Raw genomic sequence first — 19868 nt, 5'->3', positions numbered from 1 at the left:
GGGTTGAGTAATCCTTGCGAGTGCTGTAGGATGATCGTGAGATAGGATCGTGGGGAGGGTTCCGGCTGATTGCAGATTAAGGCACACAGAGCACCTCGCTGCGCGCCTTGGAAACAGCTCCGGAATGGATCGGAAGAATGGGAACTCCCGAGTCCGGGCAGGCCGGCTGGCGGCAGGTGCTGCCTATCGGCGGGCTTTGAGCTGGAGCTCCGGGCACGCTGCTGCCAGCCGGGGACGGGAGGAGCCGCTGCAGCGGTGGGACAAGGAGGGGTGAGTGCCATCCTTCTCTGTGGGAGTGGGGAAACGTGACGGGAGCAGAGAGGTAGGTCTGAAAATCATGCCTTTGTAAGCAGGAGATAAAACTATACAAGTTGATCACCAGAAGCATTTTTTAGATGAATAGTTGAACTTTACAGTTGACAAAGCAAGGACTGATGGTGTGTTCCAGCTAGGCAGCTGAAAATATACACTATGAAAACAAGCACAGTTTTATCGCGTGGAACAGTTCCTCGTCAGCGTGTGCTGCGGCAGGGCGGGGCTGCCTGACCCCGAGCGCAGCCCCGCGCCAGCCGCGGTGCGTTGGGCAGCACGGAGGTACAGCGGGCATAGCGGGAGGCCGGCCGGCAGGCAGGCAGAATCGCTGCGAAGCTTAATAAAAAACAGCCGCAAAACCCGGCTTTTAATGGAGGGGCTGCGCTACGGGTCTAGATCTGCGCTCTGAAAGCAGTCAAGGAAGCACGCCGCTTAGCACCGCGGTGGCGGCCGGCCCCGCTCCCAGTCTGAGCCGTCCTCCTGCGGCGCGCGTGCGCAACCGCTCCTCAGCGCCGCGCGGGATGCACCGTGGGTTGCTGCGGCAACGGGCGGCCGCCCTGAGGGAGCGGGCTCTGCGCTGCGCCTGCTGCTGCGCCGGCTGAGGCGGGCCGGGCCGGGCCGGACCGGACCGGTCCGGTCCGGGGGCAGGCGGGAGAGGTGCGAGGTCAGGGGGTGTTTCTGCCCGCGGCGCGGGGAAGATGGCGTTGCTCCTGAGGAGGAGGTCCTGAGGGAGGGGAGCCCCTCGGGCGGGTCTGGGCTGCTGCTGCTGCTGCTTTAGTGACCGGGAAGAGTTCCTCTGAAAACACAGGGGGTTCCCTGTCGTTGGTAGCTTAGGTTGGGTGTGCTCCAAAACTAGGGTGCAAAAAGGTAAGTCTGTCTGAGGGACTCATGTTTGAAGACTTAGCAAGAAAAGATGTCTCTGGAGAAGGAAGATGACGACATTCCAGGGGGTCTAAATATAGAAGAACTGAAAAGCTTTCACAGCACTGCTGACAACAGTGCTAGGGAAGACTCGTTACATTTATCAGAGACTCCTAGAGTAGCTGGCCTGACTGTGGAAAGTTTGAGTGAAACTTCAGAGGAAGGACCTCAAGCAGATCAGGAAGGCCATAAAAAGACTGAAAATGTCTCAAGAAGTGATTTACCTGAAAAAAGGTACGAGTGTGAATCGTCCACTGAGATAAGTGGTTCCGTGGTGCCTCAGGCTGTCTCTGAAACAGGTGTGAGAAAGCACATGTTAAAGTCAGCTGACAAAGACACTGGAGAGCTAAGGAAAGTGCTTGCAGGCGCTGTCAGAAGAGATGCCAGACCAGCAGTGAATGCTGAAAGTGCTGGAAATGAATCAACATTTTTGTTGCCTGCGGAAGAAAGGAGCTTCACACTTAGACTGAGTGATAAAGGGCTCCAGGACGTGCCGCTGTCTGCTTCCGAAACCCAAAATGTAAAAACCTTGCTCTTACAGAACAATGAAATAAAAACACTACGCTTAAATACAGTTAACCTAACTAATCTGGAGATCCTGATACTTGAAAGAAACAGACTGACACAGCTGCCACCAGAAATATCATTGCTTCATAAACTAAAAGTGTTGAACGTCAGTCACAACCGGTTATCGTGCCTCCCTGAAGAATTGCCCAAGCTTGTGAATATTAAGGAGCTCTTTCTCAATCACAACAACATTGATGAATTTCCTTTTGCATTGAAAAGCCTTGAAACATTAGAGCTTGCTGGGAACAAGCTAAAGACTTTGTCAGATACCATGGTTGACATGAAAAACTTGAAGGTACTCAACATCGATTCCAATCAGATCTCAATATTTCCAAGGGTTCTCTGCTACCTTCCTAATCTAGTAAGCCTCAGTTTATGTGAGAACTTCATTCAGAGTTTACCGAAGGATATTAAAGGGCTCAAGAAATTACAAGAATTTTCAGTTAGCCACAATAAGCTTATGTTTCTGTCTGTGCAGCTTTTCCAGCTGACAAAACTGAAAAGACTCAGAGCTGATGATAATAAACTGGAGTTCCTTTCAGATAAAGTGGAGAATTTGAGAGAACTTACGTTTCTGAACCTTTCAAAAAATTTATTCAAAACCATTACAGATAATCTTTGCAACTGTACTATGTTGAAACATCTTATTCTATGTGATAATCAGTTAACCCAGCTCCCTGCCAATATTGACAGACTTAAAAATTTAAAGGAGCTTTCTTTAAGTGGGAATCAGCTGAACTCGCTGGATGAACAAATATCACATTTAAAAGACCTCTCCAAAATAGAGCTTTCAGGAAATGTATTAACATACATCCCTGTGGAATTAAAAACCTGTACACAGATAACCAAGGCTGACCTCAGCAATAATAAGCTCTCTCAGTTTCCATATGCGTTGTGTGCATTATCTGATCTTAAATACTTAAATCTTAGCGGCAACTCGATTTCAGAATTAATACCTGGAATTCCTGATATTAAAGATTTGGAGCATCTAGAATTAAACAAGAATAAACTGTCTTCATTTTCTGCATGCTTGTGTAGCCTCACAAAACTGGTTTACTTGGATGTTAGTGAGAATGAAATCAATAGCCTGCCAGCAGTGGTATCTGAAATGAAGGCTCTCCAGGTTCTTCTTCTGCACCACAATAAGTTTGGCTCATTTCCTGAAGAACTGTGTTCTTTAAAGGGTTTAAAAACACTCGACATTTCAAATAATCAGATAAAGACTATTCCTTTAAAGATTAGCAGACTGGAAACGATTAAAGACTTAAATGTATCAAACAACCAGTTTGCATCTTTTCCTTCTGAAATATGTCATCTTTCATCACTGGAGAAATTGACTGTGTGTCAAATGAATGGGTTGAAGGTAAGGGAACATTTCCTTTAGGTTAGAAACCTCGCGTTGTGCACATTGTCATGCTGGAAAATTATTATAAATAGACATTTTCCTGACATGTTAAAGCTCCTGTGTTTGAGTAGAGCAGAAAAATACTTGTAAAGAGGAAAAGTATATGCTTGTATTTACCAATTTTTAATACCAGAGCTGGACAGAGTTCCATTAGGATACACATACTTTTCATCCTAGCTGGAAATTTAATAGATAAGCCTGCCTCCAAGATTCCTCTGTTAAATGAACCAATCTTTCCAATTGTATCATACTTCTTACAAGTTCATTAAGCTTTCACTAACTCAAACGAGAAAAGCTATATTACTTCTGTGATTGCTTATAGCAGAGGAAATTGCTTCACATTTCTGAAATCCAAAGTTTAATCATTTTGTTTTACATACACTAAAGAACAGGTCAGAATAATCTCCTGAGGAAACACAAACCTCCTTTTCCAAAGAATGTTGAGTGTTCTGAGAGGGTAAAATTGTTCATTAATGATAACAATGATGAAAATAATCTGTCTTGAAGCTCCAGCAACGGAGGCTTGGCTTTTTAATCATCATTCTATCATTACGCCTGAGGAATTTTGCTGAAAAATTCTGTGCTTGGCAGCAATATTTTTATTGGAAAATACTAACTGAGCTTCCACTAGAATAGAAGTTCAGAACGTTTACTGTTGGAATTAAATTAAGGAAGGTAATTTTGCCTGCAGGAAAGTTACCTTTGAACTTTTTACAGAAGAAAAAATAGTGGTATATAAATAAATGAACTGTGTTCTTCTTTTTGTCAGTTAACTAAAATTCCAGAGGAGCTTTCCAAACTGGTTTCCCTCAGGGAGCTTGACATATCTCATAACGCATTAAAGGAAATGCCAGACAGCATAGGGGAACTGAAGTATTTGGTCCATTTAATTGCAAATAATAATGAGATCAGCCAGCTTCCCAAGTCTATTACATCACTAAGAAATCTGCAGCACCTTGACCTTAGTGGTAAGTATCGAGCATTCAACCCCATAGTAAAATTTTAGCACTGAACTAAATGTACTGTTTTTAACACGGCTGTTGTGGGAGAGCCCATCTGAAACCTGTGTAAGTGCCATGATTTTTGCAAGTGTGATCATCAGACGAAGAAAGGCATAACATACACAAAGCACCGATCACTGCAGAGTTCATTGTGCTGCATTCTGTCGTGTGCAAGACTGACATTTTTCTGTTGCAAAGAACGTGTATCTCTATGTCCAGATGTCCACTCTATTACTGATACAGTACAGCCTGTTGTCCTTTTTTGGTGGCTGATTTACCGGGTTTACCGGCTGATTTACGGCTGTTGGAGATGCTATGACAAAGAGATGGGCGTGAAGCAGAGTCGCACCATGTGTTATCTCAGTTATATCACAGCTGCATGAGCACAGCTGCTGTGTTCCACGCTGCGCTTAATTCACCCTGAAACTCATGGCTCTCTCATGCAGAGACAGGAACAGAGTCTTGTTTGTCTGGCAAAGCAGCATGTTTACCATGAACTGAGGTATCCCAGGAGGTGATCCCTCCTGCCTACCTGCTGTGCTTCACAGACAGCAAATTTGTTCAGATATTTTCTGACTGAAATAATTTAAAATCTTATGGACAAAGGACACTTTTTTTTTTTTTCCCAGATGAAATTAAATATGCTTATGTATTCCAACAGAAAATCGGCTGAGGTATTTGCCTGCTGGCCTTCGTCACCTTTATTTGCTGAAAGACATAAACTTTGATGGAAATTCTCTGTTTGAACCACTACAAGATGTATGTAAAGGAAAGCAATTACATCCCATTCTATGCTATCTGGAAAGTGCTGATGAAAGAGATGGTATGTTAAGAACAAACACAGATATTTTTTGTGCATTAAAGGTAGCTATGGTAGCAGCTGTTGAAACTCCATTGTTTTCAGAAGGCAATGTCATTATTAGCTCTATTTCTGTTCCTCGCTGACTTTTGTTACTATTGGCAATATTGAGATGATGGTTAGTATTCGTGTTCTTACTGTACAGGCATGATGTAAACAAGGTTTATGTTTTATTATTGTATGGGTCACTAAGAACTGCTTTTAGAACTAGAATGATAATGTTGCATTAGGACTCTTATCAGAAATGGAAGCTGACAGCTGAAAACTGAAATCGAGGTCTTGAGTTTTGTATTCAAACCAGAAGGCCAGACACAGTTAAATGAAATACACAAGCTAAGGTAACCTCAGCTCTACCCATCGGAGAGGTGATTTGTACTGAATGTAGAATAGCATTTTCCTCCTTTCTTAACTTCCCTAGCTCTTTTTCAGCTCTCGAGAATGCAAAATCTGAATATCGACCTGTATCTTGACTTCTCTGTGGCCTGCCTACACATCATTATTAACCGATTCACGATACACTGAAGGCCTATCAGACGCTATCCTTGTGCTGTACTTGCTTTTGGCTGAAACGTTACTGCCTTACTCGCGCACGTCAGCCAGGAGGCGCTGCCTGCCTGCTGTTACCCTCCTGGGTCACTGGGAGGCAGTCCAGTGCCCTCACTCATTCCCACTGCTGATTTTCGATGTTGAACCTTATTCCAGCACGCCCTGCTATTATCCCCGACTGCAGGGAGGGGTGCCTGTTTCATGCAGCGTTCCCTGACGCCGCAGTGATTCGGCTGAGCCCAAAGTACTCCCTTCACAACCTGATTATGATCAAAGAGAACAGAATATTTGAATCATGGCTTCACCTTAAGCAGTATAAATGCAGTAAACTCTTGTCAGTTGTAACACTTGTTTTCAGACAACAGAAGGGAGAGAAAAAATGGTATTCTTAGCATACACGAGCAGTTCAGATATGTGCATTGTTCTGACAATCTGCTTCACTCTCACCTGATGGTGAGTGGAGCTGTGAGGCAGTTGATAACTGTAAAAAGAGTTGTCGAAGCTGTAGCTCCCCAGCTTACTCTTCCTGTAACTCACGTGTATGTTCTGGAAGCACACCCTGCTCTCCCACCTCAAGCAAAGGGAGCAGGGAGCCGTGCTGCTTCAAACTGAAGAGAATGAAAAGCACCCGAATTTCTTCCCAACAGGGCTGTCAGGGAGAAAATGGTGATGGTGGGCTGTCCTCCAGGATGGAGACGTCACCTTGGAAATGGTGTTTGGGAGTTAACAAAATCCTGAAGCAGATAAACAGTATTTACTGTTTCGTGCAGCATTATATTCTGGAGTACTGCGTCCAGGCCTGGGGCCCCCAGTACAGGAAGGACATGGAGCTCTTGGAGCGGGTCCAGAGGAGGGCCACAAAGAAGATCAGAGGGCTGGAGCACCTCTCCTATGAGGAAAGGTTGAGGGAACTGGGCTTGTTTAGTTTGGAGAAGAGAAGGCTCTGGGGAGACCTCATTGCGGCCTTCCAGTACTTGAAGGAAGCATATAAACAGGAGGGGGAACAGCTGTTTATGAGGATGGATAGTGATAGGACGAGGGGGAATGGTTTTAAACTGGGACAGGGGAGGTTTAGGTTGGATATTAGGAGGAAGTTTTTCACTCAGAGGGTGGTGACACACTGGAACAGGTTGCCCAAGGAGGCTGTGGATGCCCCATCCCTGGAGGCATTCAAGGCCAGGCTGGATGTGGCTCTGGGCAGCCTGGTCTGGTGGTTGGCGACCCTGCACATAGCAGGGGGGTTGAAACTCGATGATCATTGTGGTCCTTTTCAACCCAGGCCATTCTATGATTCTGTGATTTACAAAACATCTGATAGAAAAGATACACGATTCTGTATTATTAATTATATGTTTTATACGACTGCATCCAGAGAAAATATTGCGCAAGATAACAGAAGTGATTGCTGCCAATGTTCCTTCTGAAGATTTTGAATTCTTCTGCCAGAAACTACAACTTGGTCAGGCTGACATCGAGGCTCTGCAAAATACCAGGTTAGGGACAGCTGCTTCTAACAGTACCTTTTCACTCGACGTTTCCCATTTCCCTTTCCATTCCGACGTTATGAAGTTAATACACAGTATTTTGATTACAGATTTCACAGCACTTCTGTTAAATACAGAATACGTGTATCTATGTAAAACGTAGTATCTACATATCTTCTATTTACTCAGATGTTTTCTTCATAACTTCTTTTCCCAAACAGGGCTCTTAAGTTGAAGGAGAAAATGATGAAGGCGCTGGACATCTGGATCAACAAAAACCAAGCCCTAACTTATGGTGAAATGATAGAGAAATTGATCAGAATGCTGGTAATGACAGGCATGCACCATCTAACCAACAAAGTGAGAGCTTTAAGGCTCTGTTCACAATCGGTGACCTTCTAAACGTGCGATGTACAAACAGCACTTAGGAAGGGAACAGAGCTTTGCCTTGTCATTCTTTTTTTTCCCCCCATTAATTCTTATCCTATTGATCACACCATCATCATGAGAGCTCAGTGTGTATTTAGAAGTCATTCGTAATCTTAGATTCATTTTTTTAAAGATCGCTTGTATAAAAAAGAATCCAAAATGCACTTTGTTTCTAACGTGAAGTAATTTGTTAGAAAGCGTATGTCAAACTGATGAAAACTTCAGTAGACTTCAGTGAATCTATCGCGGCCAGTTATTGCAGTCACTGCTGTGATCCCCTTGTTTCAATTCCTGAATGGTGTTTATGAGCAGAAACGGTGTGCATGTTTGTGGTTTTGACCCGTTACTCAGCACCACTTTTAGAGTGTTTGCCGAGGATGGACGAAAATAGAGGGAGCGTTCTGAGAATGTACAGCGGGCACTGAGCTCCAGCGCTGTGTTACCCTCTGGCTTACCTGAAAGCAGTGCGTGCAGAGCAGGGAGAGATGTGCTGCTTCCCAGTTAGTGCAGCGTATGGGAGGTGTGTGTTCGGACATAGGGGAGTCCAGGATAGCGCATCTGTATTGTCCAGACAGCTGTGTTGTTGCAAATGTGGTATCTGTGAGCGTGATGTTCTCTGTCTTTACCGTAATTCTGCACCTGTGTAGATTAAAGGTAGCAGCTGAACGTGGAAACTGCACTTGCGTTTGCTTTGAAGGCCTGCCTCTAGAATGAAGAGGGTATCTGCCAATGAAGATTGAGAGCTCAGGTGTGGGAATAGTTCCTGGTGCTCGCATTACCATTCTGGTTTGGAGCAGTACAACATCAATGCACCCAGCAGCTGCAGCCACCTGGGTTTGGCTCACGGTGTGGTTTTTGGTGCGTGACTTTAGGATGGGACTGAACCAAAAGCTGTGCTGAGAAGGTGCTCCAAATGCATGCCTGGCACCATGGAACATCAGCACCTGACTGCGGGTAGGCCGTGTTTTTCTAACACCTCCACTGAAGGCCGGCAGCGACCTCACTCTACAGCATGGCCGAGTGCTCTCTGCCTCCTCAAGTTGTTCTTGGGACCGTCTGTTGCCCTGGGAGGCTGCAGCCTCACAGCCCTCTCCTCGCCTTCCTTATCCGTACCGCCTGCTGCTTCCTGTCACCTTCCTGGACCTTTGTTTATTCTTTAATTGCAGTCCTTTCCCACTGCCCTTGACTGGAGAGGAGGCATTGACCCTTTGTCCCCAAGAGCCAAGCAAGAGTGGCCGCTGGCAGCGCCAGGACAGTGCCGCCAGGACTGCGGAGCAGCGTTACAACGTTCACACAGTCCTTTAAGACCCAGCGCACAAAGCACGCACCGCATCCCCGCCGCCGCGGCCCGCACAGACGCACAGCAGCAGCCGCCTCACAGCCCGCCGCCCCGGGCACCGCCCGCCCCCGTCCTCTCCGGTACCGCCCCCGCGCGCGCCCCGCCCCGCCGCCCGCCCAATGGCGCCCGTCGCAGCCCGGCCGATGCCGTCACCCCGTGGCGCGCCGCCGCCCATTGGCCGGGCCGCCGGCAGTCGTCACATGGGCAGAGATCAGCCCAGCGCCGGGGCTGGGCCGGCCGGCTGCAGGGCACGCCTTCGCGGCGCGCGGTAGCGGTTCACGGTTGGCGATCGGTGCCGGCTGAGCGCGAGGCGATGCTGAGCTTGCTGGAGGTGGGCGGCAGCCTGCTGGAGCGGGCCGCCGTCGGCAACCCGCTGTCCCTGCTGCTGGCCGCCTCCGCCTTCGCGCTCAGCCTCGGCTACCTCTTCCAGCTGGGCTACCGCCGCCACGTCGGGGCCGACCGGACGGTAGGCGCGGGGGACGCGGGGAGCGGGTGGCGCGTCCGGGCGCGGCCTCGGCGCCGCTGTGCGGCACCGCGCGGAGCGGCCGCTGAGGGCCGCTGAGGGCCGGGGCCGGGGGCTGCGCCTCTCCGTGTCTGGCGTCGCTCTCGGAGCGGGTGGGCGGCATCGCGACCTGACGGAGGAGGTTTGAAGCGTGGCCTGAGCTTCGTGTAAAACATCAGCTGTCATCCGAAGTCGCTTTTTTCACCGAAGATCTTGAGCAAAGCGTGCGCGCGGCTCTTGTGTGGCTGGACGCGGTGCTGTGTTACTCTGAAGAAAAATCCGCATTTGCTTTTCTTTCCTCTGCAGAACCACCCTCCTCACATCCCGTCGAGCATCCCGTTCCTTGGACATGCCATTGCGTTTGGAAAGAGCCCTATTGAGTTTCTGGAAAACGCCTATGACAAGGTGTGCTGTCCTGTGCGGCCGGGCAATGCCAAAGCATTGCTGTGTGCTTGTTGGGATCCGTTCACAGTCACTGAACTCCCTCTCATTTCCTCAAAAGTGGAATGCGGTGTGTGCAGGAGGCTGTGGCTTCTTCACATCTTCCTGTGTGCCGTGCGTCGGTGTTACAGAAATAGCTGTGTTCTCTGAAACGGCTCTCGTGATTCGGTCTGTAAAAAGTCTTTGGGTAATGCTCAGAGTTGAATCACACACAGGTTTAAAATCCACATTCACGGTGTTATTTCTTGCTTTAATTGGAAACTGTAATCTCTGTGCTGGTCGGCGCTCTGTGCTGATGTGTCTGTGAGCAGGCCGGGTTGGAGCTGACGCCTCTGCAGGCGGCTGTATGAGTGTTGAGGTGCTCAGCTCTACTAGAAGAGCAGGAGCATGGAACCCCAGGAGTTGGAATAGCCCCAAAGAAATGGACTAAGGCAGTAGAGCCGTAATTCCATCCAGTAAAATGAGGTGCACTGGCAAGTTTTGCCTTGTCTAAAATGTCCAGAAGCCATGAGCTCAAATCTCAGCTCGATTAACATGGAGGAAGACAAATTCAGTATGTGGGAATCTGCTGGATTTAACTTTTAAGCATTAAAATCTTATTGCTCCTCGTTATCAGTGCGTAACTGCAGATCCAGTCTTTCTTCCAAAGCAGTGTGTGTCAGTGTCTGGAGGCCACACGTCTGGTGGTCTATCTATGGTAGTTTTGTGCTTTTTTAATTTCCGTTTTTGAAATGTAATGGTCCTACATTTTGCAAGTTTACAAATATTAATTAGACTTACTAGTGATGTGTTATTCTGTATGGAGAACAGAATTCAAATATGGCTTAAAATGTTTCTATTGCTGTTTCTATGTGTTTCTTAGGAGAAGTGACTTGTAGGAGCTTGTAAAGAGATAATGACTTCATGGTTTGTGTTCCTATTATTTAAAACAATCGGGTATTTTTTCCTCTCAGTACGGACCTGTGTTCAGTTTCACTATGGTTGGCAAGACGTTTACATACCTGCTGGGCAGTGATGCTGCTGCACTGCTCTTCAACAGTAAAAATGAAGACTTGAATGCAGAGGATGTGTACTCCCGGCTGACCACACCAGTCTTTGGAAAGGGAGTGGCTTACGATGTCCCTAACGTGGTATGTATTTTCAATAGAAAATGAGCAGAAAATGAGGGTAGTTTCCATCCGACTGGACAGCTGTGAGCCCTTGGCTCTGTGTGATGGCTTTCGGATTCCAGCAGAAGGCACGGTGTGGTTGATAGTCTCAGTTGGATGATCGTGCGTGAATGTACTTAGGCAGTAAATAACACAGCCTGACTGTCCATTAGTATGGATGCTGCTTTTTGTTTTAGAAACTGTCTAATCCCACCGTAGAGGAAAACTAATAAGCGAATGGTTTTTTTTCTTCCCTTATAGCCTGTCACTGACTGCAGTTTCCTTTTCCCTTACGAACAACATTAGGTCTTCCTTCTGAGAGAGCTCTTGAGTGATGATTTCTCATTTCTGTCATGTTTAACCTCTATGCAAGACTGTTGGTTTGACCGTAGACACCACAAAGCTTGTCTTGCTAGGACAAAAGTCAGCCTGCGTGTTTGCAGAATACAGCCTGCCTTCATCTGGAAGTAAAGTAGCTGTGCCACATAGCATTGCTTCTGAGATGAGCATTGGCTGTTCTCATGCTCATGCATGTTGTCTGGAACAACAGACTGCAGAATCCTGTCTCCTTCTCTTCAGTCTGAAAGTGTCTTTTGGTTGTGTTCCAGAAGAACCACCCCCTAGAGTTGACTACTTGTTTGAATATCAGTTATGACTGATAATTAAGTGTGTTGATATGCATTGTTTGTATATCAATTCAATTCAGATTCCCTCTCTGTCTTCTCCAACCAAACTTCTTGCAGCATGTTTTTGGGAGGCAGTGCACTGATAGGGTGTGTTCTTACTGTATGCTTTTCATCCAGATAAGAGATGGGCTGCCATGTTGCAAGGGAAACATGCCTGCAGCATTGCTCTGCCAGGGTGTGCCCACTGCATTCTGAAAGTGGAAATTACTGCAAAGCAACCTTTCTTTTTACGCTTTCTGTTTTGTGAATAACTTTACACTAAGTGTAAAGTCCTCGGTGGGAAGACAAACTTGGTCAGTTGTCCATGGTACTGTGCAGCTCTATAGGACAAGTAATCTGATCTGTAACTAGGGCTTAAAAATTAATTGAATGATTTTCTGAGTAGATGTTCTGTCAACCCATTAGATGGTTTTCTTCTAATAGTGGGCTTTTTACAGTAGCTTTCTTAGCTATGTATCTGCAGAAAAAAAGTGGAGAAGGGTGTGAAGCTTCCCTAGCAAATAGCTTGCTTTGTGCTCCCAGGTCAACCTCCTGGGCCTTCTAAAAGCAAGGTGCATCTCTAGGCCACTGGTGAGGTGATACTGTGGGAGAGGAGGAGGACACTCTGTTGTACTCAATAGTCCTAATTTCCTTTTTACTCCTCTATATATCTGTAGTATGAATGATATGAAGTTATTAATCACATTAATACGATGAACATTTTACGGATTGTTTCTCTTTTGATTCCTCTAGGTATTTTTGGAACAGAAGAAGATGCTCAAAACTGGGCTAAACATTGCTCAGTTTAAGCAGCATGTAACTCTGATTGAAGAAGAAACAAAGGAATATTTCAAAGCTTGGGGAGAGAGTGGAGAAAGAAGTAAGCAACATCAGATGCATTTTTACTTAGGCTTTCTGGGAAGGAATGAAGGCTGATGCAGGATGCTGCACTATGTTTTTGTAAATGTTTTACTGCAATATTGAAAGAGCTGGAGGGCAAAGCTGTACCGAACATCAGAACACGCCAAACACAGGTTTTGTTTCATCAGATTTAATGCTATTGGAGAATAAAGGTGCTCAGAAAATCATTGACAGGAACAAAGGGCAATTCTACTTGTATTTGCTTAGTCTGACAGTAGAGAGCATATGCGTTGCCTGGCTGAATCATGTTGGTTTTGCATGCTGTGAGTCAGTTCAGCCTGTTTCATAGTCCCTTTGAAAAGACACAGCTCTTGCTTCCTGGGCCCTGTGTCAGAGATCTCAGTTTGTGGTTATCTGCAAAGTGATAAGGTGAGCTTAGTGATGTAAGTGCAGTTCTTTTCCTTCCCACCTGTATTTCCCAACCAGCCTGCTAGTCACAGCCCATCAGTACTGTTGCAAGCCTGCAGTGACAGAAATACTGAGAAATAATTAAGTAAGTTGCAAAGCTATCTGTTTACACATGGATTTGCATTTCAAGTTTAACTTTTTCTGTGGCTTCTGTGTTTGCTAGGGGTTGAGCTTGTGCTACATGGTTTACTTTGGAAGGGTTAACAGCTTTCCTAGAAAAAACTCTAGAAACAGTAACTTAGAAAGCAAGTTGTTGAAGTCAAGTAATGTAATTAAAATGCTACTCATTGAAAGACCTGGTTAAAACCACAGAAATTCAAAATTAAATTCTTCCTTTTACGGGGAGAGCAAGCTAAAACTCGATTAAAAACAGTCAGTGTATGTATGGTGGTCGTTTGTTTCTCCCTTCTACAAGATTTGAATAAGTGATAATCTGTAAAATGTAACATCTTGCCTAAAGTGCATCTCCAGTAACATTTTTTTCCACATCTTTTCTCAGACCTCTTTGAAGCCTTTTCAGAACTTATCATCTTGACAGCAAGTCACTGCTTGCATGGGAAGGAAATCAGAAGCTTATTAAATGAGAAGGTGGCTCAGCTGTATGCTGACCTGGATGGGGGCTTTACTCACGCTGCGTGGCTTTTGCCAGCCTGGCTACCTCTGCCCAGCTTCAGGTACCAGGAAGAAGATGGTAGCAATTTGAGCACTTCATCTAAACCTCTTCTTTTCTGTATTCTTTCTCCCCTGTTTTTTGTTTTGAAGCTGTCCCAGACATTCCTATAAATCCTTACAAGGATTTCGTGTTGTTTCTTACGAAGTTGCTAACAGAAGTGATCTGAATTGCAGGCGTCGCGATCGAGCACACAGAGCAATAAAGAACATTTTCTACAAGGTTATCCAGAAGCGTCGGAGTTCTGAGGAAAAGGAGGATGACATGCTCCAAACTCTACTTGATGCTTCATACAAGTAAGCAAAGTGGGGTTGGTGACTTGTAATTTACAGGAAAATAAATAGGTGTTTTACTTCAGCTTTGAGCTGTTTAGAACGTTCTGTCAAAAACAAGAAATATCCTCACGTCCTGCATTTCTCATTGCCAGCAGTTGATCCTGGTGGTGTTCTTAAAACAGCCTGAAGAATCTAATGGTAAATGCTAATCTTGACTTCTGAGATCATCATCCGTGGTCACAAGGCTGCTGCTTCCGCTTCCTTTCTAGTTGCTGGCTTTCTGTAATGATTTTCTTCAAGGCTCCTAGAGAGTCTTCCCAGCATGGTTCTCTCTTATGACTGCCCCTAGACTTTGAGCTGCTGAATTTAGAGTGGGCAATGCAGGAGGAGGAAAAAGAAGTAAATTAGGACAAATTGTAAATACTACTGTAACTGGAAAGCTGATGGAATGAAGCTCTGACTTAATCCCCCGTGATGTAGGGATGGCCGCCCGCTGACAGATGACGAGATAGCTGGGATGCTCATTGGGCTGCTCCTGGCAGGGCAGCACACATCCTCAACCACTAGTGCCTGGCTGGGCTTCTTCATAGCCAGAGACAAAGCCATACAGGAGCAGTGCTACGCAGAGCAGAAAGCCGTTTGTGGAGATGATTTGCCACCATTAACTTATGACCAGGTTTGTATGTTACATCATTTCTGAATGATGTTACTATGCTTCTAGATATTTATTTTTAAATGCATATCTAGAATGCATTTATGTGTGTGGTCATATGCTTTGTCTTAGAACCATAATTTTCACAAGCAGTCTGCAGTGACACTATTTGCCAGTATGTCTCCTTCTCTTCCTCTGGAGTTACTTTTCATCCTGCTACCATTTCTTTTTTAATCAGCATCTACTATGGAAACTGCAGTTCCTACAAGCTCTATTTAAAAAACAAGCTGCATAAAGGAGGAATGGGATGTGGTGTGATCTTCTTCTTTAGTTAGGCATCAGAAAGCAGTAGTAGGACAGGTCAGTCAGATGGAACAGCAACTATTTGTAATTGAATCAAAGGGAAAATTGTCCGGGTAGCAAATGAAGCACACGTAAATAAGAGACACTTATTCTTTGGTTTAGTTATTTATTTCTAAATAGTGTAAAATAATAATTGAATGAACTCAGCTGTATTTTGATGCATCATTTTCTTTATATTTGCAGCTCAAAGATCTCAGTTTGCTAGATCGCTGCCTAAAAGAAACCTTAAGGCTTAGACCTCCTATAATGACCATTATGAGACTGGCCAAAACTCCCCAGGTGAGTGCACTTTTTGAATCTAACTTCACTTGTGGCATCTCCCTGCTTGGTGGTTTTTGTGACTGACTGGGCAAAGTCCTGCACTGCCTGGTCTGCTCCAGTCCCTTCCAGCTCTGATGACAAGGGCAGCAAGTCAGCAGTGACCACAGGAAATGGTACCCCATACTTCAGACAGGCATTTACTTCATTGTTTGACAGCTTAAATCCCATAGGAGTCTCATCTTCAGCCCTGGTGCTCTTGTGGTTATCTTATCTTCTATTTGTTGCTTTCTGATCTTTGGAATTTCTTTATGGCTCCTAAGTCACCAGCATGTAAGTGATTTTGATGTAGCCTTTATCACAGAATGACAAGGGTTTGGAGGGACCTCTGGAGATCATCCGGCCCAACCCCCTTCTAAAGTAAGTTCCTACAGGATGTTGCACAGGAAAGTGTTCAGACAGGTTATGAATACCTGCAGAGAAGGAGGCTCCACAACCTCTCTGGGCAGCCTGTTCCAGTGCACGTTACCCTTGAAGTAACAAAGTTTTTCCATGTGTTGGCCTTGAACTTCCTATGCTCCAGTTTGTGGCCATTGCTCCTTGTTCTGTCAGTGGGCACCACTAAAAAGAGCCCAGACCCATCCACTAGAATTCCACCTTGTAGGTATTTGTAAGGACTTATAAGATCCCTCTCAGTCTCCTTTGCTCCAGGCTGAACAGCCCCAGGTCTCCCAGCCTTTCCTCACAAGGGAGATGCTCCAAGCCCCACTTGTCTCTGCAGCCCTTTGCTGGACTCTCTGCAGTAGTTCCCTGTCTGTCCTGAACTGGGGAGCCCAGAACTGGACACAGGAAGGTGTATGCTGGTGCTGCTGGGCAAGAGAGAGTGTTAGGGCAGCATGCAGCCCAGGTAAAGAAAACAGCAAAAGCATTTCCTTTAGATACCCTCATTGCCCCCATCTTTCATGTGGGTGAAGAGGAGCAGTTGTGTGTACTGACAATAAATAGCCTCAGAGGAGAACATTTTGCATCTTCAGAAAGAACTCGGTGTAGCTGTGGGCTGCCTCTTCATCCTGAAATGTACCTCTCCAGATTTATTTTTTTATTTAAGGATAAAACACGAGGGGAGCTAGAATTTAGGTAAACTGTGATTTAAAACAACTAAACAGCAACAAATCATCACAGAAAGTAACGGGAGGCATCGTTGTTATCTCTTGAAGATAGACGTGCAGAAGTGAATTATGGACACTTTTAAGTTGCAGAGTAACTGATGAATGCCCACTTGGGTGTATACAGAGTTCCAGGTCCGCATCTCCCCTGGGGGAAGGTGTAGTGCCACATTCCCCTTCCAGTCATACTCAGCATAATTCACCCTTTCTTCTTGCTGTCATTCTTGCTTGAGTTCTTAGTCTGGGACTGCCACTTGTGGATGGGTGGATTGCCAGGCATTTGAAAAAGCTATCTTGGAAAAAAATTGGTTTACTCTGATACAACCAGACAGGTTAAGTTAGGTAGATCTAACAGAAAATCTGCTCTGCTGCACTGATTTTAAAGTGGCCTAGCCAAAACATCTTCTGAAATTCCAGCGCAAGGATACAGAACTTCAGTGTAAGTGCTTTCAGTGTAAGAACTGAGGAATGGGATGTGTGGGCCTTGTCTCTACCCTTGCAGACCGTCGCAGGATACAGCATTCCCCCCGGCCATCAGGTCTGCGTGTCCCCCACCGTTAACCAACGCCTGAAGGACTCCTGGAAGGACGCCCTGGACTTCAAGCCTGACCGCTATCTCCGGGACAACCCGGCAGCTGGGGAGAAGTTCGCCTACATTCCGTTTGGCGCCGGTAAGTAGCGCTGACAGGAAGCGAGCATTTTGCTGAGTGGCGGCATGCAGCTCAGGCTGCTCCTCTCAGCCCACACCTCCCCGTGCTGCAACACACAAAGAGAGTTTTTTTTCTCTCTCTGTTGCTGCCTCTAAGTGTTCCTAGTGTGAATGGGCTGTTAAAGAACTGAAGTCAGTAGTAATGCTTGCATGTGTTACTCAGAATAATAATAACAAAAAATCCTTACGTTAGCGCATGTTATATTGGAGTTTATTCAAGTCTTCCAAAGTCATGGTAAAAAAGCCTCATAATATGAAAACATTTTAAGGCAGCGAAAATTTATGTAGAGATTCATAACTGCCAAAACAGTTTGCAAATCTGACCACGATACGGTTATAGTCAATGCCATTTTTCGAATGTTACAAACTACTCCTCGCTGCTGCATCAATGGGTGCATGCTGCTGAAAACAGGACAACACAATCCCATTCAAAACGTCCCACGTTCTCTGCAGCGAAAGCTTTATGGAAACAAGATGCTAGAAGTTACACAGTGGTGCATCTGTAGGATCGGGGCCTCAGCCTGTTTAGAAAGAAGCAGTTACAGTCCACGTAACGTTTTCCAAGTGAAGCTGTAGGCAGAGGCGATGGCAGAACTGAGGCGTTCTGATGGCTTGCTATGGGTTTCCTCCTAGGCCGTCATCGCTGTATTGGAGAGAACTTCGCTTACGTTCAGATCAAGACTATTTGGTCCACTCTGCTTCGTTTGTACGAATTTGATCTCGTCAATGGCTACTTTCCAAGTATAAATTATACAACCATGATACATACGCCTAATAACCCAGTTATCAGATATAAGAGGAGGTCACTGTAAATTCTGGAGCTAAAACCTTGAATTGTGCAAACTAACAGACTTTTGATGGAATAATTGTGACAAAATGAATGGCAAGTGGAAACTGTTCCATATACTGTGTAGAAACAGGCCTGCACCCTCTTTGCATCTGTGTTGTTCATTTCCCCACACTGTTTAGTATTGCTGTGTATAACTGCTTCTTCTATCCATCTCTTGGTGATTTTTTTTTTTTTTTGGAAAGAAAAACCATCTTGTATGTGTGTAACACTTCCAAGGTGCATGCCTCCCTCCCTGCCTCCCTCCCCCCCTTTACAGTGAAGAAATGTTTTTTTTTTCTACCAACTGGAATCTTTGCTTTAAGAAACATTTGACGACTGCCTTTCCCCAGATAAGGAGGGCTATGACTGTACCTCACCTCTGTGCCCAACGACAGTACGGCCATCAGGTACGAGGGAGCAGGGGCAGTGTATGTGCCCCGCTTTGAAACAGAATCACAGATCGAGAAGGGAACAAAGTGACATCCCGGCCGCTTAGAAGTGCCCACCTAACCCTAACTATTACCAGTTGTCACCGTACAGCTGAGTAGAGGTGTCTGCAGAAGTGTTCATAGGGAAGCTTTGTAACTGAGCAATTTAAATGTTTAACTTGGAGCGTTTGTAAAGTGTTTCGCTTCACGAAGCTACAAATAATTTTCTGAACTAAACTGTGAAAAGCAGCCATCTCTGAAAGCTTGGTGCAAGCATGGAAGTAACAACAGGACGACACAGCGCTAGTAAATAACACGTTCACCTGGAAAATAACCCATAAATGAAGTGAAATAGCGGAATGCTGTTACACTTTGCATTGACTCATGCAGGATTGTTGAATAGTGTTTGGTTCACAAGTGGTGGTGATAAATGGTCGTGAGCTCCAGCTCATAGGAATTTTGATTAAAATTTGTAAAGAAACCTCTTGTGGAAGTTTCCTCTGCTTAACATCGTCAGCTCTTAAATTCCTAACTACCAGAAAGAAAATGCATGTATGTACAAAGTTAATTCATCATGCACAGAGCTTCCCCCCCTTCCACACAGTGCTCCCTGGAAGAAGGGCTCACTCAATCTATCCGTTCTAACCCCGGCAGAACTGTTACAGACCTTTGTTTTCACATCAGTGACAGCGACTGAGGGAGGGGACACACATATCTTCTCCTGCAGCCCCAAAACGTACAGCTGGGGGCTGCAGAAGCCAAGCCTATACCTGTCCTCCTGTCAAGTAGCAGCACTTCTGCAGTTGATGACAAATAAAGAGACAGCTGCTGCGGCCAGGAGGAGCACGCGTAGGAGTGAGGTTTTCAACCTGAATAAGGGGGTGATTCTTCAATTTTAAGAACTTTCCAAGAGTAGAACACAGTTAAAAGCATGAAGTCGTCTTTATTTCAGTACTTTGACAAAATACCCATAAAATTCAAAACTTCTACCATTACAAAAATAGGTCTCTACAAGTGCTATTCTGTCTGCACTGCCAGTAGCAAATATGAGGAGAGTTGTGTAACTTCAGTAGCCTTGCCAGAAAAAGTGCAAGTGAACTTCTCTGAACGGAGCTCAATTGAATTAATACACAAGTTTCATCTTCGCACCCCCTTGATAAATACACACTTCATAAGTTAATCATTTAAATTAGCATTCCACAAATATACATGTAATTTAATGATTTTTTTTTTTTTTGCATGAACACAAAGTGCCTATATACATAAATCTCCCATAATCCCAGTCTGCATGGGTGTGCCAGGATGGAACTGTATATGATCGTACAGCTGTGTTTGTATTGGTCCCACCAGATACACGTTATATAAAGCACAGAAAGAGCACGGGTTTACAGAAGGCAATCAATCCATTGACATCGCTGCCAGTGATGGAGGTGGGCAGAGGGTATTATCTTCTCATAGCAGAGTGCAGCTGCGTGTATGAGGTGGACACTGTAAGACAGAAAGATTTTAATCAGTGCACGTGGAAAAAGGAGCTGAGGGTTCACAAATGACATCACTCTGATGAATGAGT

The 19868-nt window shown here is 45.4% G+C and overlaps 2 protein-coding genes across 8 annotated transcripts in view; one reads left to right on the top strand and one right to left on the bottom strand.

Annotated features, from left to right (window-relative positions):
* The first annotated feature begins 73 nt into the window (after positions 1-73).
* Positions 74-18779, top strand: CYP51A1 (cytochrome P450 family 51 subfamily A member 1). Of its 3 annotated transcripts, XM_046934366.1 has the most exons (14): positions 1094-3163; positions 3975-4173; positions 4868-5029; positions 6984-7104; positions 7317-7422; positions 9672-9770; positions 10760-10936; positions 12373-12499; positions 13448-13622; positions 13795-13914; positions 14374-14569; positions 15092-15187; positions 16835-17003; positions 17675-18779. In XM_046934366.1, exons 1-14 carry the CDS (start codon positions 1226-1228, stop codon positions 17851-17853), a joined length of 3864 nt encoding a protein of 1287 aa, XP_046790322.1. In that variant the 5' UTR covers positions 1094-1225; the 3' UTR covers positions 17854-18779. The 3 variants fall into 3 exon arrangements, with proteins under 3 accessions (XP_040549439.1, XP_046790322.1, XP_015136877.2); XM_015281391.4 differs by lacking the exons at positions 1094-3163; positions 3975-4173; positions 4868-5029; positions 6984-7104; positions 7317-7422 and adding an exon at positions 9134-9329; XM_040693505.2 differs by lacking the exons at positions 1094-3163; positions 9672-9770; positions 10760-10936; ... (5 more) ...; positions 16835-17003; positions 17675-18779 and adding an exon at positions 74-270 and having other exon boundaries at positions 7317-8198.
* AKAP9 (A-kinase anchoring protein 9) overlaps positions 18038-19868 on the bottom strand; it is a 100550-nt gene continuing 98719 nt past the window's right edge. For 4 of the 5 annotated variants that reach the window (XM_046918326.1, XM_046918330.1, XM_046918336.1 and 1 more), the window contains one exon: positions 19222-19786. In XM_046918326.1, the coding sequence (XP_046774282.1) occupies positions 19743-19786 (44 nt within the window). In that variant the 3' untranslated portion in view covers positions 19222-19742. Of the gene's footprint in view, positions 19787-19868 lie in introns of all 5 variants that reach the window. The other variant, NM_207179.4, reaches the window with a different exon arrangement.

This window comes from Gallus gallus, chromosome 2 (assembly GCF_016699485.2).
Source record: "Gallus gallus isolate bGalGal1 chromosome 2, bGalGal1.mat.broiler.GRCg7b, whole genome shotgun sequence".
In the NCBI taxonomy this organism is placed as follows: Eukaryota; Metazoa; Chordata; class Aves; order Galliformes; family Phasianidae; genus Gallus; species Gallus gallus.
The sequence above is the reverse complement of the archived record's forward strand: the minus strand, read 5'-3'. Positions and strand labels throughout refer to the sequence as shown.